The sequence below is a fragment of the Monodelphis domestica genome, chromosome 4 (assembly GCF_027887165.1).
Source record: "Monodelphis domestica isolate mMonDom1 chromosome 4, mMonDom1.pri, whole genome shotgun sequence".
Classification (NCBI taxonomy): Eukaryota; Metazoa; Chordata; class Mammalia; order Didelphimorphia; family Didelphidae; genus Monodelphis; species Monodelphis domestica.
Genome location: NC_077230.1, coordinates 331,270,868 through 331,294,143, shown reverse-complemented (window position 1 = coordinate 331,294,143; position 23,276 = coordinate 331,270,868). Strand labels below are relative to the sequence as shown.

Below are 23,276 nucleotides of genomic sequence, written 5' to 3'. Positions count from 1 at the left end.
CCAACTCAGACCTGAGAAAAAAAAAGAATCCTCAAAATAACAGAACTGACAAAAAGCAATCTCTACTTGATGTACTCTAGTGTAGGGGAGACCACTTTTTTTAGTGACAGCCCATTCCATTTTGGGATATTTCTAATTGTTGGGGTGTTTCTTAGAGTATTGATTCTAAATCTACCCATTCACAGTTTCCTCTCCTTAGGCTTGATTCTGCCCTTGGTGTCAAATAGAAGAAATCTAATCTGCCTTCAGATAGCACTAGAAATACTTGAAGATAAAATCATCATCTCACCCTTGATTCTTCTCTTCTCTAGACTAAATATCTTCAATTCCTTTACCTGATGCTAAAATGACTAGACCTCTCACCCTGTCCTCATTTTGGGTCATCTTCTCTGTATATTTTCCAGTTTATCAGTATCCTTCCTACACTATGACTCTCAGATTTTATTGAAAAAGGGAAGAGAATAACAAAACTAGCATCTCATTACTATAATGACAGTACTCATGTCCTTATTATGATAAATTTTAAATGATAGTTCTTGGTTTATATGTTGTGCTTTTCTAACAGAATTCTAATTCTAAGACAGGCAAGGCTTATGAGTCATTAATCTTTATACTTCTCTAGAACTAGGCAGAGTGCTTTGGTATGCAGGAAGAACAATATGAATGCTTGTTGAATATAAATTTGATTTTTTTAGGAAGAATGCTGGTGGAAAAAGTTAAGCTTTATCAAACAATATGGAACCATAGAGAATATTTATGAATACAAAATTTACTTTGTCCTGATTAATTGGTTTATTGGGGTGAAATGGACAAAAGGAGATATATTCACAAAATATTCTCCCTCTAAATAAGATATTATAAATATTCTTTCTTTTCCCACCTATTTGGAGACTTTCATTATCATCATCAATTATAATAATTGTTAACATTCTTATTATTAGCCTTTATATTTGCATAACATTTTTTCAAAGGCAACTTGATAAAGCAGATAAAGCAATGGACTTCCTGATCTTGACCTTTATGAGATATATAAGTGATAATGAAAGTCAAACCTATCAAAATCAAATTCCTTAATGCTAGCCTCAAGTTGTTGAGAGGGTTAAATATGAAATGTTAAATGGAATAGTATATGTATGTATATATTTGTTGTTCAATTGTTTTAGTCATTTCTGACTCTTCAGATGGGTCCATTTGGACTTTTCTTGTTACAGCTACTGATTTTCCATTTCCTTCTTCAATTCATTTTGCAAATGAGGAAACTGAGGCAACCAGGGTTAAGTGCCTTGCCCAGGATCACATAGCTATAAGTATCAGAGGCTGGTTTTGAACTCATGTCTTCTTGGCTTCAGGCCTAGTATATATAGATATACATTTAGATATATAGAGCTATAGATATATAGGTATATGTATGTATACATGCAGATATGCACACTTATGTATATATAATACATATTAAACAATTAATTTATGTACAGTCGCTAGAACTATGCTTTTCTTTTTTGACTAGGAATATTGATTATAAATGGTCATTTTTAAAATTTAGTGGCAAAGTAAAATGATGGAGTGGTATATGTATTGATCTGAGGTTATATCTAGATGAAAACAGAATAAAATCTGAATTAGTCAACCTAAACTTTGTGTTGTAGTTCAGCTGGTCCATTATAATAGTTTACAAACTGATTTTCTCTCTAGGTTCTTTTCTTTTCAATTCTTCTATACTATAATTACAGAAATAATTTTTTTTTCTGATGATTAAGTCTGACTGTTTCTCCTTTGCTTGAAGACAATACAAAATCTTCCATCTGAAATTTAGAGTCTTACAATATATATCCAATTTACTTGCCAATTTATTTCGCATTATTCACCATGATGCCCAATATCCCAATATCCATCACCATGAAACTCAATATCAATATTCAAACCAAAGTGGAGTGATAGTTTAGAGGAAAGAACAATGGATTTGGAATCAAGAGAATGTAGCTTCAAATCCTTACTAGTACATACTGCCTGTGAGGTTATTGTCTTTCTTTGGACTTTCTTGTTCTTATCTATAAAATTAGAGCATTGGTCTAGATGGGTTCCAAGTCCCTTTCAGATATAAATATTGTCCTTCTATACTTACTTATACTATAGAATCTCATTGTGAACTTTCTTGACACTAAGCCTTTGTCCAGGTCATTTCTCAAGCTTCTACTGTGTTTCATGCCCCTTCCCCTATGCTGGTATAAGCCTGAAATAAACTCCTCTATCATTTTTGGCTCAGTTTAGATGCCTCCTCATTCAACCAATCTCACTGATCCACTCCTCTTCATGAAAATGATTTCTCCTGTCTAGAGCGTAGAGCAGACCCTACTTCAACTACTATTTGCATGAATACTGATGATACTATTTAGAAGATAGCAACAATAGTAATACTAGTAGCAGTATTTATAATGCTTCATGAGAAAACCAGTTTGAAATTTCCCTGGTGCCTTTTTTTTTTTTGGCTTAAAGAAGTGTTTTAACCAGAGATAAGAACATCGGTTCAAGAATCTTCCCCTGTTTCAAGAAATGATACATTATTGTGCATACACATCATAAGCACATATAAAATGCCGTCTAAAATCAGACAGACTGAGCCCTAGTTTCCTCTCCTATTCTGGATGCTATCGTTGAAGGTTGGGGATAAGTCTAATGTCCTTAGCATTCCAGGCAAGTATTTATTAAGCATTTGCTATGTGCCAGGCATTATGCTAGGCAAGAGCCAAATAGTCCTCATTCTCTACGGTTTGTGTTCTGAAGTGTGGGGGCAATAGTGTACGTATGGGTGTGCATGAGCATATAGATACCAATACTATACATACATAGACATACAAATAACACAAAGGAGTGATACTTGAAAGCCTGAGACATAATACATGAAAAAGAGGTTTAAAAGTAAAAGTAAAACAGTAACAATAAAAGATATGGCCACACTGGTGATTTCTTTGTGACGTATGAATTATTCACTTTTGTAAATAAGAAAGTTTGCAATGGGATATAGTAAAGAATGATATGCCAAGACTTAAGGTTATCTGCATAAGTTGGTTTACTGATTCTATACTAGATATTTAAGAGGAACCCAATAACAAGAGCCTTAGCCCACATATAGGCACCTTTTCCTTCCATCACTCTCAAATTCATCTTTGAATATTTTCTTCTTTAAGCAAGAATCTAAAGAAAGAAAATCTCAAGGGTAGAGATTCTTATATGCTTTTATTTATATTCTCAGCACTTAACACCATGCCTGGCACATTGTAATTACTTAATAAATGTTCTATGTATCTATCTATGTAGCTTTTTATGTTTGTATTTGTCTATCTGTGTCTGTCTGTCTATGTATGTATGTATATATTCATCCATATGTCTATCTATCCATCTATCTATCTATCTATCTATCTATTCATCCATCTATCTATCTATCTATCTATCTATCTATCTATCTATCTATCTATCTATCATAGCTAAGTAGCACAGTAGAGTCAGGAAAATATGAGTTGAGATCCAGTCTGAGACATTTATTGCTATATGACCCTGAGCAAAGGTCTATATGACTCTGCTTCAGTTTCCTCACTGTAAAATGAGTTGGAGAAGGAAATGGAAAACCACTCCAGCATTTTTTAGACTCTTACCTTCTGTCTTAGAATCAATACTGTGTATTGGTTCCAAGGCAAAAGAGTGGTAAGGGCTAGGCAGTGGAGGTGAAGTGACTTGCCCAGGATCACACAACTGGGAAGTGTCTGAGACCAGATTTGAACCTAGGATCTCTCGTCTCTAGACCTGGGTCTCAATCCACTGAGCCTCCCAGCTGCCCCCTACTTCAGCATTTTTGCTGAAAAAAAAAACCCAAATGGGGTCACTAAAAGTCAGATATAACGAAAATATATATGTATATATTTATTTATCTATGCATGCTTGTTTATATGTGTTTCTGTCTATCATCTAATATAAAGAAAAGAAACCAACCACAACTATAAAAAGTAAAACTTCTAAATTATCATGTGGATATAGGGAAACACAGGTAAAGACAACCATCTCTACCATAGTGAAAGGGCCCCCAACTCTGGGAATGAGGCTTATTGGGGATCAAGTGGAGATCAGGTACTTTGGAACAGTTCTTCACTGCTATCCAAAAGTAGGTCCCCCTGCCCTCCCACACTCCAAAAGTTGTATCTCCTTCTTCCCCATAGAATCTATTGTGGATGGCTGACACATTCTTTCTGGTAACATGGAAAGCATATTCACCTTTCTTTGTTTTGGATTATATTCTGGCTTTATAAAAAGGATTGACTACAGGGATTCTCTACTTTGGATCTATTTATTACAAACTTGGTAGGAATAAACAAAGGTGAAATATTCCTAGAGGAGAGCAAGAACTCAATCCCTGACTACCATGTTTTTCCAGTAGCACAGTTTTTGAGATCCAACAAAAAGGGAAAGAAAATTGGAAATCCTTTGATACTACTTGTCAAAGTGGAAGGAAGATTTTTTTAAGTAGGAAAAAAGTCCCATTTGGGCAACAAGTGAGTAGAAGTGTGAAGGGCAAGTAGAAATTATTGAACAATTTTGTTTAGACTGTTAACCAATACAACCATTCTGGAGAGCATTTTGGAACCATTTCTAAAGGGTGATAAAACTGCATATCCTTTGACCCAGCAATACCACTACTAGATCTGTATCATAAAGAGATCAAAGAGAGGGGCAAAGGACTTACTTGTACAAAGATATTTATAGCAGCTCTTTTTGTGATGACAAAAAACTGGAAATTGAAGGAATGTCCATCAATTTAAGAATGGTTAAACAAGGTATAATATGATTGTGAGAGAATTTATTTTTCATATACTATATCAATTTCTATATATTAGGGAAAATTACTGTGTATTCCTATATCTATATCTGGAATCTGTGTCAGAGATATTATCCTGTCTGGTGCCTTTTGCATTTTCTTGATCCTTAGGAATTCTAAGGAATGTTTCCTCTTTATCTGAATTTGGTTAATAAATGAAGAAGAGAAGGTTTTTTTTTTCCTGGCATATGTCCCAAACTTCACCTGTCATTCTGGGGAAGACCTAAGGGTCTGATGGACTCCCTCTTAATTAGCAATCACCAATTAAAGATGTCTTGGAGAATGAGAATGAGCTGAAGAATGAGCTCCCAAAAATGTATACAGGTACCTAGACCAGGAGTTTCCATTTGTCTTATAATAGTTGAGTAAGTCATTTAACCACAATTAGGATGTCTTGACCATTCAATTAATAAATTGTTTTAAAATTTAAAATTAAGTAAAACCTGTCTCAAAATAATTTTAATTATTGTAGTTGTAATGGAATATTATTGTTCCATAAGAATGGTAAACCAAAGAATCACAAAAAATCCTGGAAATACATATATATCATACATATATATATATATATATATATATATATATGCAAAGGGAAGTAAGCAGAATCAGGAACGCATTGTACACAGTAACAACAATATCTTATAATGATTGTGAATTACTTAACTATTATCAACAATGCAAAGATCCAGAACAACTCCCAGGGACTCATGACAAAAAAAGCTTTCCATTGTCAAAAAAAGAACTAATAGAGTTTGAATGCAGATTAAAGCATATCATTCTTGGCTTTGTTTTTACAAAGGAATCTTTCCCTAGTGTAAGCCGTACGTGTCCTGTTTCACAGCATAACCAAAATGGAAATATATATTGTGTGATAACATTGTGTGATAATGTGTACCTGATAACCCAGGTACAACTAATACCATATACCTGTCTTCTTGCCAAGAGGGTAGATGTGTAGGGATAGAGAGAACATGGATCACAAAATGGTAGAAAATGATTAATAAACATTATATCAACATGTAAAAAAGAGAAATTATTTAATAGTCTTATCCCCACACCATCCCTGTAACATAATTATATGAACTTTAAATATTTTTCATTAATTTCATAATTAAACATTCTCATCTGATTGGAATTTAATGAGAGGAGTCCTCAATGGCAGTCTACTCTAGAAATTTCCATTCTCCAATTTCTTATAGCCCTCAGAGCACAATGCCCAAGTACAGACAAAATGCCTCAGCTTCTTGATTAACCTAATTATGCTCTTAAATAATTAGATATGTCAGCCTAACCACCTGAAGGGGTTTTTCACCAGTTTGACAATATCTGAATCTAGGGTCACTTCTTAGTGCTCAGGCAGCTAGCCTTCCATTACCTCTGGGTATAGATGTTACCAAGTTAAAAGGAAGAAACTTCATTTTATGAAATCTCCTAATGTGTCTGCTGAATTGCCCTTCCTTCTTTGAGGCCCATAGGGAAAAGAATTATAGATTAGTAAAAATAAACATTTCAAAGTTTTTCAGGATTTCTCTGAATGATACTTTCCAGTGGTTATGGTTGCTTAAAAGAAAACAATAAAATGGTATCTCTAAAATCTTATTTACATCCCCAATTACAATCTATCTAATCTCACTTCTATAACTTTAAGGGGTCAAGAGATATAGATTTTCCCTAAAACAGTCACAACCCAAAACAAACTTAAGTTCAATTTCAATCTAAGGAGATATGGACGATCATGGGCATTTATCTACTCGATCTTTTTTGGCATCTAATTTTGGTTTTCTTGACATGTTATTCCACAACATCTATTTTTTTTCTTGAGGTACAAGGTTCTAATACAACAGAACATTATTCTCGGAGTCTCAGGCACCTCTAGTTCAACATAAAACAATTCTGGGTCAAATACCATTCAATGTTTTCTGTAGAAAGTGAGATAATGAAACTACAGATGCTTTAAGAGGCTATTCTTTAGATATAAATTATACTTCCTTTCCAACAATTAAAAATAACAAAAAGGTGCCTAATGAAAAGTTCCTTAAAAATTTCAAGCAAACAATTCAAGGGTACAAATAAAGAGGGAAACTTTCCAAGCAACAATCCAGGAGAGGAGGGAGAGAAAGCAAGTGAATACTAAGATATGGTAAAAAAGAAAAGAAAATTAAAATATTATAGATTTAGAATCAGAAGGCCTAAATTTAAGTGTTGAGTCTCCCATTTATTTCCTAAACAACTTTGGCTAGTTTTAAGTCTTTGATGGAGTATTGGGTCAGGAAGGCTCATCTTCTTGAGTTCAAATCTGGCCTCAGGTACTTACTAAGCTATTCATGTGGCTGAGCAAGTCACTTAACCCTAATTGTTTCAGTTTCCTCATCTGTAAAATGAGCTAGAGAAGGAAATCATAAACCACTCCAATATCTCTACCAAGAAAACCCCAAATGGGATCAAGAAGAGTCAGACATGACTGAAAATAACTGAATAATTTAATTCCCTCAATTTCCTCTAAAGTGAGAGGAATGATTTAGATGAATTTAATATATCTTCCTACTCTGCATCTGATCCTATTATCCTTTTCAGTTCTGACATTCTGTGAATTGAGTTGGTAAAGACTCAGTGATAAGAACATGCCACCTCCAAATTCATCTCTGTATGCATATCACATAATGTTCCTGTGTCTGTTTCTCCAACTATAAGACTAAGAAATTCATTTGCTTGGATCTGTGATAAATCCAACCTCCAAAAGACATTTTTTCTTCTTAAATGTTGAAATTCCTAAAGGTTAAAATATTGAATTTCAAAGAATCACAGATTTTTATAAAGCTCTTCATAATCTTAAAAAAAATCTTTCTTATTTTGGCCCTTTCTTACTTTCCTGGAACTTCTTCCACCTCTCTTTGCCATCTGTGATTAGTAATCTGTAATCCAGTGAAACTAGCCTCCTTGACTTTGCTTGCCCAAGAATCTCCATCTCCTGACAACAAGCATTTCCACTGAATTTGCCCCAGGCTGGAATTCTCTTTCACCCCTTGACTTCTCTTGCTTCCTTCAATTCTAACTAAAAACTTACATTCTGAAATACACCTTTCCTAGTAATCCTCCTTATTCTATTACTTCTCTGAGATGATCTCCAGTTTGTCTTGTATACAGCTTGTTCATAGTTGTATGCTTGTTTTCTCTCCCATTAGTCTGTAAGATTGTTGAAAGCAGATATTTTTTTTGGTTTTGTTTTTGCTTTACTTTGTATCCCCAATACTCAGAATAGGGCCTAAGGCATACTAGGAACTGAACATTTGCTTGCTGACTTGACTAGAGATTCTCAGAATGGTAAGGACCATAGTGGTCAGCTTGTCTAATTCAAACCTGGAGAAAACCAGTTTCATCTTTTCCATACCCAGTGAGTAACCAACTAGGCTTTGCTGGAAAGGTCAGTGCTGTGAACTACTGCTTCCCCAGGCAGCCCATTCTGTTTTGAGGGTTGCCATAATTTTTAGCATTAAATTAAATCTCCATTTACCCCTTTGGAACTACTACTATCCATCGCTCCAAGTTTGATTGCTGTAGCAATCAAGTAGAAGAAATCTAATTTTTCTCCCAAGTGACAGTCATTCAAATACTTTAAGACAGCTATCACATGCTCCCTGAGTTATAAACTCTGAGCTGTTTACCATCCTGGTTGCTCTCCTTTGAGGCTAATTAATTCCCATTCTCTGGTGTAAATACTCTTTATTACTTGGTCATGATGATTTTTGTTTCTTAAATGCTATACTTAAGACACCTCTCATCTACTAGTGCTGACTGATCCCATCGTATCCTGCAGAAAAGAAAAGAATGATCACAAGCAGAAGGCTTTTTCAAGCAGCCTACATCAATAAAGCTAGAAAAAAGAGTAACAGTAGGAAGGGGTCACCTCTGTGAGTTGAGTATTACTTAGAATCTTGTAGATATGATCCTTAACAGAGAAGAGATCAGGTGTGCCCCCAGGACTTAGGAAGTAACCAAACTAAGACCAAGAAGAATCTTCAGTTAATATGGTATTCTGGGGGGCAGCTGGGTAGCTCAGTGGATTGAGAGTCAGGCCTAGAGACAGGAGGTCCTAGGTTCAAATCTGACCTCAGACACTTCCCAGCTGTGTGACCCTGGGCAAGTCACTTGACCCTCATTGCCTAGCCAATACACAGTATTGACTCCAAATCGGAAGGTAAGGGTTTAAAAAAATATGGTATTCTGTGGGGAGCAAGGGAAGAGTCAAGATTGTTATTCATTATCTATTCAGTCATTTTTAGTCATGTTTGACTATTATATCATTTGGGGTCATTTTTTGGCAAAGATACTTGAGTAGTTTCCCATTTTCTTCTCTAAATCATTGACAGATGAGGAAACGGAGGCAAACAGGGTTTAACTGACTTGCCCAGAGTTACACAGTTAGTGTCTGAGGCCAGATTTGAACTAAAGAAGATAAATCTTCCTGTCTCTAGACCTGGTAAGAGGCTCCTCAAAACAAACAGCACTTTACTTACTTTTCCCACATAGTAGGATTTTAAAAGTATCCATTGAATTGTTATTCCCAATCTATGAATGAACATGAAATAGTCAATGGCATTAAAAATGTAACAAAATGTAAAAAAGGTCAAGGTAAGCTGATAAAATGAATTGAGCATTACATAAAATAATGGAAGTTTTCTAAAAAGCTTGAATTTTTTCTTTTCACTTCTTTTGTTCCCCAGGTTTAATGTAAGGCTCTTAGTTAACCCACTTTAAAACCACAGAACAGAATACAAAGTTTTTAAAGTCAATTTTAAAAATTAGTCTAACTTTCCTCTTCTTATTCTTCCCTACCCTTGCCAACTAGTCATTTACTCTTCCTTATTTTATAACTTTAATCTTTGTCTCTCTTTTTATGGTTTTCTCTTTTCTTATGATAATCCTCCCCCATTTGGGTACACAGATTCAGTGTTCAAGTAGGTTTTTTTTTAATGAAAAAAAACTGAACCTAAAAATGGGTATTGTTTTAATTTTTAGTCAACACTTGATTCATATTGCACATATTTATTTACAAATAATTCTTTACAGTTTACAAAGGGCTAACCCCACACCCCCCACATCCCCTCTCCAAAAAAAAAATCCAAAGGAAAAGATATTTTAGGGATTAGAAGCCTCATTCCAGAAAGAGATTCAGAAAGTTTAAGAGACTTATTAAAAGACACAGTCAGAAAGTGAGAGAGCCAGGATGTGATGAAACGTCCATGTCGGTAGGTTAAATCCTTTTTCTACTATGAAAGGGGGGAAGGAAACATGAATCATGGAACCATGGAAAATATACTAAATAAAAAAAAGAAAAAAGAAATCTGTCTAAAGTACAATTGGATATCTACCTTTCCCCCATTCATCTTTAGCCTTTATTAAAAATAGCTGAACATACACTCAGATCTAATTACGATGTTCTTTCTAAAGGTTTTTACCCTAAAATCTCTTTTTCTGGGAGGCAGTTTCCAGATGGTGAAGGATGGTCATGTTTACTAACTCACAACCTTGCTTCAAAATGATGCTGAGAGGAAAGAATGAATTAGATGTATACCTTACAGGAAGTGACAAGAGAGCCTCTGCTCCTATCTTGTGCCTTTCTACTGGCTAAAGGTTTAAGTTGATTCCCACCCTGACAGTTCTGGACAGGATTAGGAAGGCACATTAAATTTCAGAAAAAGGATTCCAGAACTTTTTCTTAACTTAATAGCAGAAAAAATCGATAATCTGAAGAGTTTGGTATTTGAGGAACTAGAATCAGTAAGAGCACAGGTATAGAAATGGAAAGGACCTGAGAGATCATCTAGTCAGATCCCATTATTTTACTGATTAGAAAACAGATGAAACTGATTTATGCAATCATATAAGTAGGAAATAAAAGAGGGGAGATTTGATCCAACTCTGCATTTGATGCTCTTCTACTATACTATACCAAAATTTCTTATAGTTTTTCTATATCATAATTTCCTTTATTTTTTCTATTTTTTTCCTAGGCACTAACACTGAAAATTATATCTTCTCCCTTGAATTCTTCATATCATCTATATAGTCTGCAAGGTATGATGAACAAAATTAGCTGCTACAGAGCCATGAGTGGATGTTTCACCACCACTACCACCACTACCATCATCATTGCTAACATTTATAGAATTAATAGTGTAATATAGAGTAATAATAGCACATGCACTGTGCTATGCGCTTTATAATTATATCATTGGAAGATAGGTATTCTTTTTCTTTTACAGATGAGGAAATTGAGTCAAACAGAGAGAGCCACACAGATAATAAGGGTCTAAGACTGTTTCAACCCTTTGTGATGCTACCTTTCCAGGAACAGTCCAAAAGAAGAGGACCTTACACTATTGCATAAGTATATAAAGGTGTGTATGCATGTCGTTTACAGTGAATATGATTTTGAAAACAGTTAAAAGATATCATGTGGATCTCTCAGGATAAAGCACTGTGGGAGGAAATCAACACCTTTCAGAATATCTCATAGCATATCTATCACTGCTGAGACTGCTCAAAATTAAAAAGAAAACCAAACAAATGTGTTTCCTCTCTACTCATGAGCAGAATATGCCTCGGGAAAACTCTCCATTTAAAAGGTGGGGAATAACTTCATCACAAAGGGCGAATATTACACAGCCTAACATTAAAAGTGATTAACTTCTCATTTTCTAGCTCTATGATAAAATTCTTGCTTATTCCACATTTTTACTTCTCTAACTTTCTTCTTATGGGTCTCCCTTCACTTTCATACTCATTTTCCTTAAATCAGCCCAATCAAGGATGAAGAAGGCATTTATTAAGCATATACTATGTGCAAGTGCCTTCCAAATATTACCTTGTTTAATCCTCAGAACAATCTAGGGAAGTGGGTCCCATTATTATCCCCATTTTAAACTAAAGTTACTGAAATGTATCGAGGATGACTTGTCCAAGGACATATAGCTATTATGTGTCTGAGGCCATTTTTTAAAACCTTACCTTTTTTCTTAGAATCAAATCTATATATTGAGTCACCTAGCTGTCCCCCCTACCCCTGGCCATATTTTTATGCAAGTCTTTCTGATTCCAGGTTCAGCTCTTTACCCAATTCAACATTTAGTTGCCTCTGCAGAGTAAATACACAAGTAATTTAATGGGCAAATAGGTGTCAAATGGATAGAATGCCAGATCTGGAATCAGGAAGATCTGAGTTCAAATCCAACCAGACACTTATTAGCTAGCTGAATGATAAAGGGCTAGTCAATTAACCCTGTTTGCCTCAGTTCTTCATCTGTAAAATGACCTGGAATAGGAAAAGGCAATTCACTCCAGTGTCTTTGCCAAGAAAACTCCAAATAGGGTCATGAAAAGTTAGACATGACTGAAAATGATTGAATTGATTTTAAGAGACTAAAAATCCAAGAGTCCCAACTTAGCCACTGATTTGAAGTCTGATGTCAGAAAAGTTATTCTCCCTCTCTCAACCTTGTATTCCTTATCTATAAAATTAACTGGCTGGTCTAAATACTTTCTTAAAGTTCTAGCTGGCTCTAAATTTCTAAAAGCCTTTTTTTCCTCTGCATATTTTTCATCACTGCTTACTTCTAAAAATGGTTAAAATACTGAAAATCTAAAGCATCACAGAAAAGAGCAAAAGAAATACGTTTTTCAGTGTCTGTGTTTAATATAATACTTAATCTTATCTTCCTAGAGGAGAAGGGACAGGATTTATTCAGAGGCTGCTACCTATCAACCTCAGGAAAGTCAGCCAAGGGGAAAATATGTCTGTTGATCAGGGATACAGCATTAAACAGAAGTAGAAGGTTTTTAAGGCATTATTTTATCTTTCCCCCCCTTTATAGGACTAAAGATATATCAGATAGCAGGAGAAGGGGAAGGATAGAAAGGATAGTAAGAAATGTAAAAGAGTAATATACTGAATCTTGGTCATAGCATAATAGAATTACAGATTCAGAGATGGAAGAAACCCTAGAGGTTATCTAGTCCAACCTACTCATTTTATAGATTGGGAAACTGAGGCTAAGATGTAAAATGATTTGATCAAGGTCAAAGAGAACATCAGTATCAGAGGTAGGATTAAAACCCATGTCAATGGACTCAAATTTCTTCACTCTAATGGTATTTATTTCTACTATAGTCCTTTAGAATATTAAAAATTTTTATATAAAGGATTCCTTCATTGTTTAGGACAGGTCTATCTGAGGCCCTTTTAAACCATCAAGGCTTTATGATCCTCATTAAGAGTGGATTTTATTATTATCTCTGAAAACTGTGGTACTTAAGTACACCACCATACTGGAACCCTTAGAATGACTGAAATCCTGGAAACTAATTCCCAATAATTTTGCTTTGTATACAAGCCAGAAGTGTAGCTATCCATTTCTTTTTCCTTTGTCAGAAACATTTATAAAATCCCTCTGGAAGCTCAGATTTCCCTTCACTCCATAATCAACTTAAACATGTATATCAAGGAGCTCTTGCTGTAAACACTATGTACCTATGTTATTCTAAAATAAAATTTTCAAAAGGTAGAATTAACACATGGACTTCTAATGAGATTTATTTGAAACTTTTCCATTGTAAGTTAATTTTGTCATTCAGGCAATACTTTAAAAGGAGGAAGTATTCTTATGCAACATGACTAAAGTATCCCTAGGGGACCTCAAAATCTTTTTCTATTAAATAGACCTGAAAATTATGCTAACTAGAACATGAAGAAGGAAAAACAAGATATAGAACACTCAGAGAGCAAGGAGACTGAGAAAGTTAAAAGAGATCATCCCAAGGTCGCTTAGTGAGTCACTAACAGAGATGACATTCTGGTTCTATGCTTTGTTAAAAGGAATATTAAAATTTTCGGTTATCAATATAATATATTATACTTTTTAATATGAAAAAGATTTTTAATTTCATCATAGGAATTTTTTGTTGTTCAGTTATTTTCAGTGATAGAAGACTTTTTAGAACGTGATTTGGGGTTTTCTTAGCAAAGATACTAGAGTGAGTTGCCACTGCCTTCTCCAGCCCTCATTTTACAGATAAGGAAACTAAGGCAAACAGAGCTAAGTGACTTATCAGGTCACATAGTCAGTGTCTAAGATAAGATATGAAATCATGAAGATGAGTCTGTGTGACTCCAGGCCCAATACTCTATCCATTGAGCCACTTCCCTGTACCACTGAAATTTTAACTTGCTATCAAATTAAATGGAACATGGAAAAGACATTTACTGTACTCACACTGTCATCCTTCTTGACTCCTCTGCAAGTCTCTGGTCCTGAACATCATACTCTCTTTCCCGGACATTCCTTTTTACATGAATATTTGTTAAAATTTCTTCTCCTGGTTCACCTCTTGACATTTAATTGCTCCTTGTTATTTTTGTTATACCCATATTGTGTTCTTCTAGGTGGGCATATAACTCAGGGCTATCCTGGGTCCTTTCCTCTTTGCCCATTAGGTTCTTTCTTAGTGATCTCATCATCCATGGGTATAGTCATCATCTCCAAGCAAATGACATCCATACAGAAATATCTATCCCTAGTCCCTGCTGAGCTCCAATACATCTTAACCTGTTTATTTAACATTTCTTACTAAATATCCTGGAGGCATCCTATACTTACTAGGACCAAAATCACCCCAATTCATGAACTTTCCTTTAAAATTCTGTCCTCTTCCTCAATTCTCAATTTTGGTTGAAGGTGCTATTGTTTGTTTCCCAGGTTCAAAATCTAAATCACTCTCTGTTATTTGTTCTGATTCTAACCAATTCTCTAGTTCCATCAATTCTTTTCCTTCATAACATAACTTGCATCTGTCTCATCCTTTTCTCACACATGACAAACATCTTAATTATCACCTTCATCACTTCTATGCCTGGAAAAGCCTATTATAACAATCATGCATCAATGCCTTATGGTTTCTTCCCTCTCTAATCTATCACACAGATATACTAAATGAATTTTCTTAAATTACAGGTATGATCACATTACTGCCCTCCCCAAGAATCTTCAGTGATGTTTTATTATTTTTTCTTCGTCCAAAAAACAAATTCTTCCATATGACTTTTGATATCCATCACAATCTGAATCCATTCTCATATGATTGGTCATTTATAACAAGCACTTAAGGTTTACAAGCTTTAAAGTTTACAAAAGACTTTACATAGATTATCTCATTTGAATTTCACATCAATTCTGTGACATAGGTGCTATTATGATTCTTATTTTATTAAAAAATAAAACAAAGCCCAGAGAAGCTCAGTGACCTACATAGGGTCATGTAGCTAGGGAATATCTGAGGCAGGATTTGACTCTAAGTCCAGCAATCTTTTCCCAGTGTTTGGGAGCTGAAACATTCTCCTTTATACACTCTCTATCCTAGCCACATTGTTCTACTTGGTGCTCCATGTACACAACCATTCATCTCCTGCTTCCATATCTTTGAACTGATTGTCCTTAATGTCTGGAATTCACTCACTCCTTAATTCTGACTTATACACATCCTAGCTTCATTCAAAGCTCAGAGAAAATATTAACTCCTGTATGAAACCTACTAGGATTCTCCCCAGTTTCTAAAATCCTCTTCCCCAATACCTGAATTATTCAGTCTTTTCTGGGTATATTCTTTTTATTTAATTATCTGTATTCATGCTGTTCCTCCCAAAACAATATAAGCTCTCTGGGAACATGTACAATTACATTTTTGTCATTTTAACCAAATCTTCAAAAATCATGTCTGACAAATCAAGTCTCACCAGGATCATCAGACTATAGTTTATATGTAGAAGGTTTTAAATGATTAAGGTAAGCATAAAACAAGTCTTTATGCCTCTTTTCAATAACATGTCATAGAAGAATCTCAAGAAGTAGGGCTCTAATATTGGCTCCATTACTTGTTGTGGGACACTAAAAAAATAATTTAATCTCTCTGGGTTTCAATTTTTGAACATGTAAAATGGTGATAATGATATTTCCATTAATTCTCTCATAAGATTATTGTGAAGAAAACACTTGATAAATCTTTAGATACAACAAACAGTAGATTAAGTTATTACTATACATTTGTTGACTAAGCAAAAGCTTCAAAGGATGGCCAAGAAAAAGATATTAATAATATTTGATTGACATTTATGTAATTCTTTAAGTTTTGAAAAGCATATAAATTATGTCATCTGAGTTTCAAAACAACTTTGTGAGGCAAGTATTACAAGTATTATTGTTATCATTATTCCCATTTCATGTATTAGAAAATAAGACCTAGAGGTTGAATGATTTGTTTCTGTTCTCAAGGCTCAGGATTTGAACCTAAATCTCCTTTGTTTTAATCCAAGATTCTATTCTCTACATCACAAGCTAGTGAACGTAAATGATTTAATGAAATTAAGTGAATTTAATGAAAATAAGCCGAAGACCTTGAATCCACTGGAGTAATATTCCTCAGTACACAGATTCATTTCAAAACAGTTGAAAAACATATAATCTGTATTTAATATGTACACAAGAAGAATCTTAATATTTCCCCCCAATTTTATGACCAAAGAATTCAAGTACAAATACCAGATTTTTAAGAAATACAAGAAAATATGAGGGAGAAGAAAACAACTTTAAATGACCTTCTTACATTTGCTCTTACTTAAATGTTTACTTTTAGGTATAAGAGACAGACTATATACATACATACATACATACATACATACATACATACGTATATGTACAATCCACCCCACACAATTCTTCTGACTAGTTGATTGGCTCAAGTCTCAGATTAGCAATTATGGAAAATTTCCCTCAATTCAGCATGAGCTTGACATCTTAGAGATTTGGGGTCTAAAATGATACTGCTCTAAAGTGAAGTTTCTGCTCAAATAATTATCCTTCTACTCTATATTCTGTACATTGCCAGAACAAGATTGGCTAACTTTGCTAAGATATGCCTGGGAATTGGGACAAGGGCTGATTTAGGACACATTGGCTCATAGTTTGCCTAAAAGGGGGGCAGGGACCCTGTGACATGTTTTCTATCACCCAAGGCCATCTTAGTGTATGAGGTCACCTTATTTCCTAAGTACAAAAGGAGAGAGAAAAAGGTGCAATAAAAGAGGCAGGCATGCGATATTGGAAAAATGTAGGAGAAAATAATGGGGAGGGAGGGAGAAGGTTGGAGAAAAATAAAAATAGGAGAAAGAGAGTATGTCATTAAAAGGGGAGAGAGAAAGAGGGAATGAAAAGAAGAAAAGACAGGAGAGGGAATAGAGGAAGAAAAGAGGGAGAGAGATGAGGAAGAGAAAGAGGGAAAGGGAAAAAGAATTTGGCATGCAGAACAGTGAGAGAGATGGGGAAGAAAGAAATAGAGAAAAGAGGAAGAAGAAGATGGAATAAAGAATGAATCTACTGGAGATATTATTGGATACCTCTTGGTTTATTATAGTTTTATAGTAGTAGAATTGATATGGATGTATACTTGGTAGTATTTACCACTGAAATAAAGATTGCTATTTAGATTTTACTAGAAATGAAGCTATTGAATGTTCTCTCACTGAGGAAGCTAATGACTTTATCTGTTCTTCCCTGGATCTTAAATGATACAATACCATGCCCAATGAACCATCTCCCAAACCATTCAATAAAATTGTACAATCACTAATTGTGCACAAGGTCTTGTACTAGATATTGAATAAAATGAAGAAATATCACACATCCTGTCATCTAAATGCTTACAATTTAATGGAGGAATAGGGGGTGAGAGGTAAAGAAATTCCTGATACAAAATAGAACTGGATGGGGGCAAAGAGGGAATTGAGAGAAGACAAAATGAAGAGAGGAAATCTTGAGTGGAAGAAATAATTTTCATCTTGGGAAAATCAAGGTAAGCTTCAAGGATAAGCAGGTGAATGGACTGAGCCTTGAAGCCTTCAATAGAGGGACATGTAGGAGAATGGGTTTTCCTAGAATAGGGGACAGCTTCTGTGTAAATAATACAAAGAAGGTGAGTGAAAGCAGGGAGAAGTCTCAGCTAATGGTTCAGTTGGTGGAATCATAGAGTGGCTGAAGGAGAATAGTGTGAAATGAGATTATGAAGTTATGCTGAAGAGAAATCATGGGGTAACATTCTAAGATGTGAAATTCTCATTTTATATATAAATAATAAATCATAAATAAAAGTTTTTAGGGAAGATAATGAAAAGATTGGATCTATACAAAATGGTGAATGATTGGGTATCTGTGTTAAGAATATTCCTAAGAGGGTTTAGGGAGGAGCATGGGATAGTTAGGTGTTGCAGTGGATAGTGGCCTGGAGTCAAAATATTCATCTTCCTGATCATATATCTGGCCTCAGGCACTTACAATCTATGTGACCCTGGGCAAATCACTTCAGTAAGTTTGCCTCAGTTTCCTCATTTTTCAAATGAGCTAGAGAAGGAAAAAGCAAACCACTCCAATATCTTTGCCAAGAAAACCCCAAATGGGTTCAAAATGTGGAATGAGGGAACTGAAGCTAGGAAAGGGATGATCTTCCTGGAGATCAGAGAAGAATAAGGATAGGTCATTATGATGGTCAACAACTGCAAGAAGAAGGAGGCAGTGGGAGAGTTATTAGGGCAAGCCTTTTTTTTTTATCATAAAGTAGGATTTCAGAGTTCCTGCTTCTGGTTTCTCCTTTCCTCAATCCATCCTCCACACAGCTGCCAAACTGAGATTGCCAAAATACCAATGAGCCGGTCAGTTATATATTCAAATATTTTAAATGATTTGCTATTGACTATAGAAGAAACTAGAGAAGCTGGCATTTAAAGCTCATTACATTATATATCGATTTGCTTTTACTGTTTCATTTCCTCACCCCATCCCACAGATTCTGTGTTCTAGTTAAAGTGACATGTTAGCAGTTACCTAGACATAACCCTACATCTCTACTCCACACTTCACACAAGTGATCTTGTTTCATGTTCAGTTGTTTCAGTCATGTCTGATTCTTTCTGAAAACATTTGGGGTTTTCTTGGCAGCAATATTGGTGATGTTTTGCCATTTCTTCCTCTAGCTCATTTTATGGATGAGGAAGCCAAGGCGAAAAGGGTTAAATAACTTGCCCAGGATCACACTGCTAGCAAGTGACTGAGATCAGATTTGAACTATGAAGATGATTCCTGATTCTAAGCCCAGCACTCTACCCACTGTACCAGCCAGCTGCCCATCTCTAAGGCAACCCTCCTTACTTCCATCTCCTAAAATACCATTAAAGAGGGTGGAGATGTTTATAGCATCTTCAGGGAAAAACTTCACTGCATTGAAAGAAAAAATGAATATGTTTTCAGTGGAGGTATTTTTCTATATCTTCACTTTGGTTTTAGAAACATTCAATGAGAGTAAGAATTATTTACATAGCTAACCAGGGATTTAGCAAATATTAAAAGACATGGCCAAAACTAATCTTAGGAAACAATTTATGAGATGAAAAGTTAGAGAAAGCAAAATATGCATACATACACACACTACACAAACAGAAGATTAGTTTATTCTGTAATTGTTGATAAATCAAAAGAAAAAATATACTCACATAAGGAATAGTATCCAAAGTATCTGTGTTGACAATAATAGGAGCAGGGCTGGCCTAAAAAAGGGGAAAAAAGAAAACACTTAAAATACTGAATCTTCTACTCCAAACAAGGCTAGGGTGCTCACATTTCTGTTCTACCACATTTAAAATACAATGCCATGAGAGTGAGAAATAATACTCTCCTGTGAATTTACCCTCAGTTCTGCAGAGTCTTTTCACATCCTCTGAGATTTGTGCTCTTTTGGAAGAAAGCCATTCTGGGAATTTGAATAAGAGGTAACATTTTTGACATTTCTCTTTGACAAAATAACAATTTTGCAGCAGAAAATGCAAATGACAGGGAAATGGGCACAATTAAACCATGTCTGATATTTGCAAAGCTCATCTTTTAGCTCCAGCATTGCTGCCCTTTAAAGGATGTGTGCTTAACAAGAAATATTTTCACTAGTCACTTAATGGATCATTTTGTTTTATGACATCTTTACCTATTACAATTGTCAACAGCTTGAGCTTTAGCATCTGCACACATGCAGAGACCATCTTTGCAGCTACCTGATCTTTATGTCCTCAACATGTATTCAACTTAGTTTCTCCCTACCCCCTCTGTCTGTCTCCCTCTCCTCTCTCTGTCTCTCTCTCTCTCTGTCTTTCCTCCCCTCTCCTTCTCTCTTTCTCTCCCTCTCTTTGTCTGTCTTTCTCTGTCTCTGTCTTTGCCTCACTTTCCTGGTTCTTCTCATTCTTTGCACTCACATACTTCTATATATACAGAGGCATATACATGTGTGCATGTATATACATATACTTAGTTTGGATTATGAATTCATCAGATTTGGTAGTACGTCTCATATAGCAATTTATTTCACTGGTAGGGATCTGGACCTCTCCTGTAAACTTTTTCTTTTCTTTTTGGAGTTTCCCTTTCACATGTAGTAATCAATTACCCTATGACTGATCGGCGCAGAAAATAATTATAAAAATAAATTTAATTGATACATTTTATTTTTGTCACCTACATTTTTGATACAAAGAAAACCAACTCGTATAATCAAAATAATAAAAAAAGAGTGGGTAATATTTCAGTAAAACTGAACGTATTGAAAAAAATCTAGGATAATATGCAATGTTGCACTCATAGTTCTTGACTTGCAAAGCCTGTGAGGGAGCTGCCTTCTCATAGTTCTTCCTTGGTGTTGTTTGTAACTTAGAATGTTAGTGAGTTGCCTGGGGACACTGATTTGCCCTGAGTCATAGAACTAGTGTATGTCAGAGGCAGCAAATGACCCCAAGCCTTTCTGACTATAGCATTGACCCTTTAATCACTGGGTCATGCTGTTTTTGTCTCTGTAGGATAATAAAAAAATCAATCTAATATGATCTAAAAGAATGCTATGCATTCCACAAATTTCTTCATGCAAACTCTCATGTCTCTCATGAAAGGTTATACAGAATATGAGCAAGGCTGATACAGAAGGGCTACAAGCAAAGTCATTAAAAAGTACAAGATTGTAATCTGCACTTGCATCTACAAATCTGACTTCAGAAATATTATGTAGACAGAGTTTTGCTTTCTGATTTCAAGAATTTTTATTGGGAGGAGCCCATCACATCCCAGTGAATCTCCAATCTCCTTACCAAGTTGTAGATTTCATTTAGATAGGGAAAATTTGTCTATTCTCTTGACTTACTGGGAATGCCTATAAATCACAGACTGGCGAGGTTGTAACTTTGGGGACAGATCATTAGCTGGGCTTTTTGGAACTAAAATCTTCATTGTACATGGGAATAAGAGCCAAAAGTAACAGAGTAGTAGTAACCTATGAATTAGAATGGATTGGGAATCAGAAGTGTGACTTTGGGCAAGTCAGCCTCTGCTGGTCTCACTTTCCTGATGTATCAAATAAAGATAATGAACCAACGAATCTCTGTGAAATCTGTTCCTACTATGAATTTTGTCTCCGATAGGAGCCATGTGACCATTTGCTAGTTACTTCATCTCTCTAATCTTCAGTTTGCTCAACAGTGATAATGGGGTTGCTTGGGTTTTATAATGATCTTTAACTTTCCTTCTAGCCTCAAAATTTTCATCTCTTGTCCCTCATCCATATGCTACAGCAAAAGTTCATATTTTAGCCAGACACTGGATGTAGGAAAGTAGCACTTACTTGAAGTCTCTGAAAGTATTTCTATCTTGTTATGCTATGCTAATAATCTATAATGGTTTAGCAAAGTGTAGATAAACAATGGATGTGATGAGTTGTATTTCAGTCAAGAGAGACTAGATACCTCCCAGAGGACCAAGAATAAGAAAAATCATGCAGAGATGATAGATAAGGAATCAACAGGATACTAGGGCAGCTGAAAGAGGATAAATTTCATCAAAGAGTGAGATAGAATTTTCAGAGACATTGGAAGGAGACTTTTAGAAGCTTTATTTTCTAGAAACATCACTCTTCTCAGATAACTCCTGCTCAAAAATCCACCATGGCTCCCTATTTTCTACCAAACCAAAGTCAAATTCTTCCTTCTGACTTTCAAGGCCTCCTAGACCATAACTTTGATAAAAGTAAGTACTGTGACCTACCTAAAAGTTGTATTTATCCCCATTGACACCTTGCATAATTTTTACCTCATTTAACAAATGTCTGCTGCAGTTATTTAGTCTGGCTCCAATATGCCTATCCATCTAGGATCTCACTTTCTCTGAATGCCTCCTCTGCTCCAGTTGGTCAGTCTAGACATTTTCTATGCAATGCTACATTTATTCCCATTTTTATGCCTTTATACATACTCTCACCTCCACTATGAATATCCTTTTCCTCTACTTTTTTTTTCTAAATCCTTCCAGACTCAACAGAAGTCCTACCACTGCTAAAAAACCTCCCCCAAAGATTCTGGCCCACTGAACTCCTATTATAGATTTTGAATGACATAACCTAAAAGCTCTCTGTGCTTTCTAGTTTTTCCTTATGCAGATTCCTTTTCTATGCTGAGCCTGTAAACTCTCTAAAGGAAGAAAGGAGACATACTTATTTTGTGTTCTACAGAGTGCCTTCATAGTGCTCCAGAAAGGCTTATACAACCAGTCAATTAATAAGCATTTATTAAGCACCTACTATTTGTGACACAGCTAAAGGTGTTAAATATATAATGGTGAAAAAAAGAGAGAAATGTTTACCTCATTAATAGAGTTTTATATAGACATTTATTTGTCTAGAGATACTCATATGCATTTTCTATCTGGGCCATATCTATGATTTCATATGGATATTTATTCATATTCTTTTATTTAGATGTGTGTATTTGGATGAAACAAATGATTTTATTAGAAGAAGAAACTCTGGATGATTAATGTAGAACACTACCTACTCTGCCATGAATAAGTCTTATAGAGTTGCCTGAGGAACTGGCACATTATGTGATTTGCTCAAGTTTACATGGCCAGCATGTATCAAAGATTTGACTTGAACTCAGGTCTTCCTGACTCCAAGGCTGGCTCTCCATGGTCTCCACCATATTTCTTCTGTTACATAAAATATACATAAAATAAATGCAAATGATTTTAGGAGTGATCATATATATATATACAACCAGTAGCAGGACATATATTTGAACTGACCCCTCCTCTAAGTGGAAATGGAAGATGTATATAACTAGAGAATAATACTAAGCAAAAACCAAACATAGAATGAGGGAAGTTACACATTTCAGAAATGTAAGATGACTGACCCTGGCTGCAATAAAGTTAATGTGAGGCAGAAAAAAAAATGAAAATGAAATTGTAGGTCATTTTGAGGCTATTTATAGAAAGTTATATATTACCCATAAGGG

The 23,276-nt window shown here is 35.1% G+C and overlaps 1 protein-coding gene across 45 annotated transcripts in view; it reads right to left on the bottom strand.

The window, feature by feature from the left end:
• The window catches only part of DLG2 (discs large MAGUK scaffold protein 2), a 2,177,398-nt gene that overhangs the window by 978,863 nt on the left and 1,175,259 nt on the right, over positions 1-23,276 (bottom strand). For all 45 annotated transcript variants that reach the window (XM_056825173.1, XM_056825188.1, XM_056825175.1 and 42 more), the window contains one exon: positions 19,449-19,502. In XM_056825173.1, the coding sequence (XP_056681151.1) occupies positions 19,449-19,502 (54 nt within the window). The remainder of the gene's footprint in view (positions 1-19,448; positions 19,503-23,276) is intronic.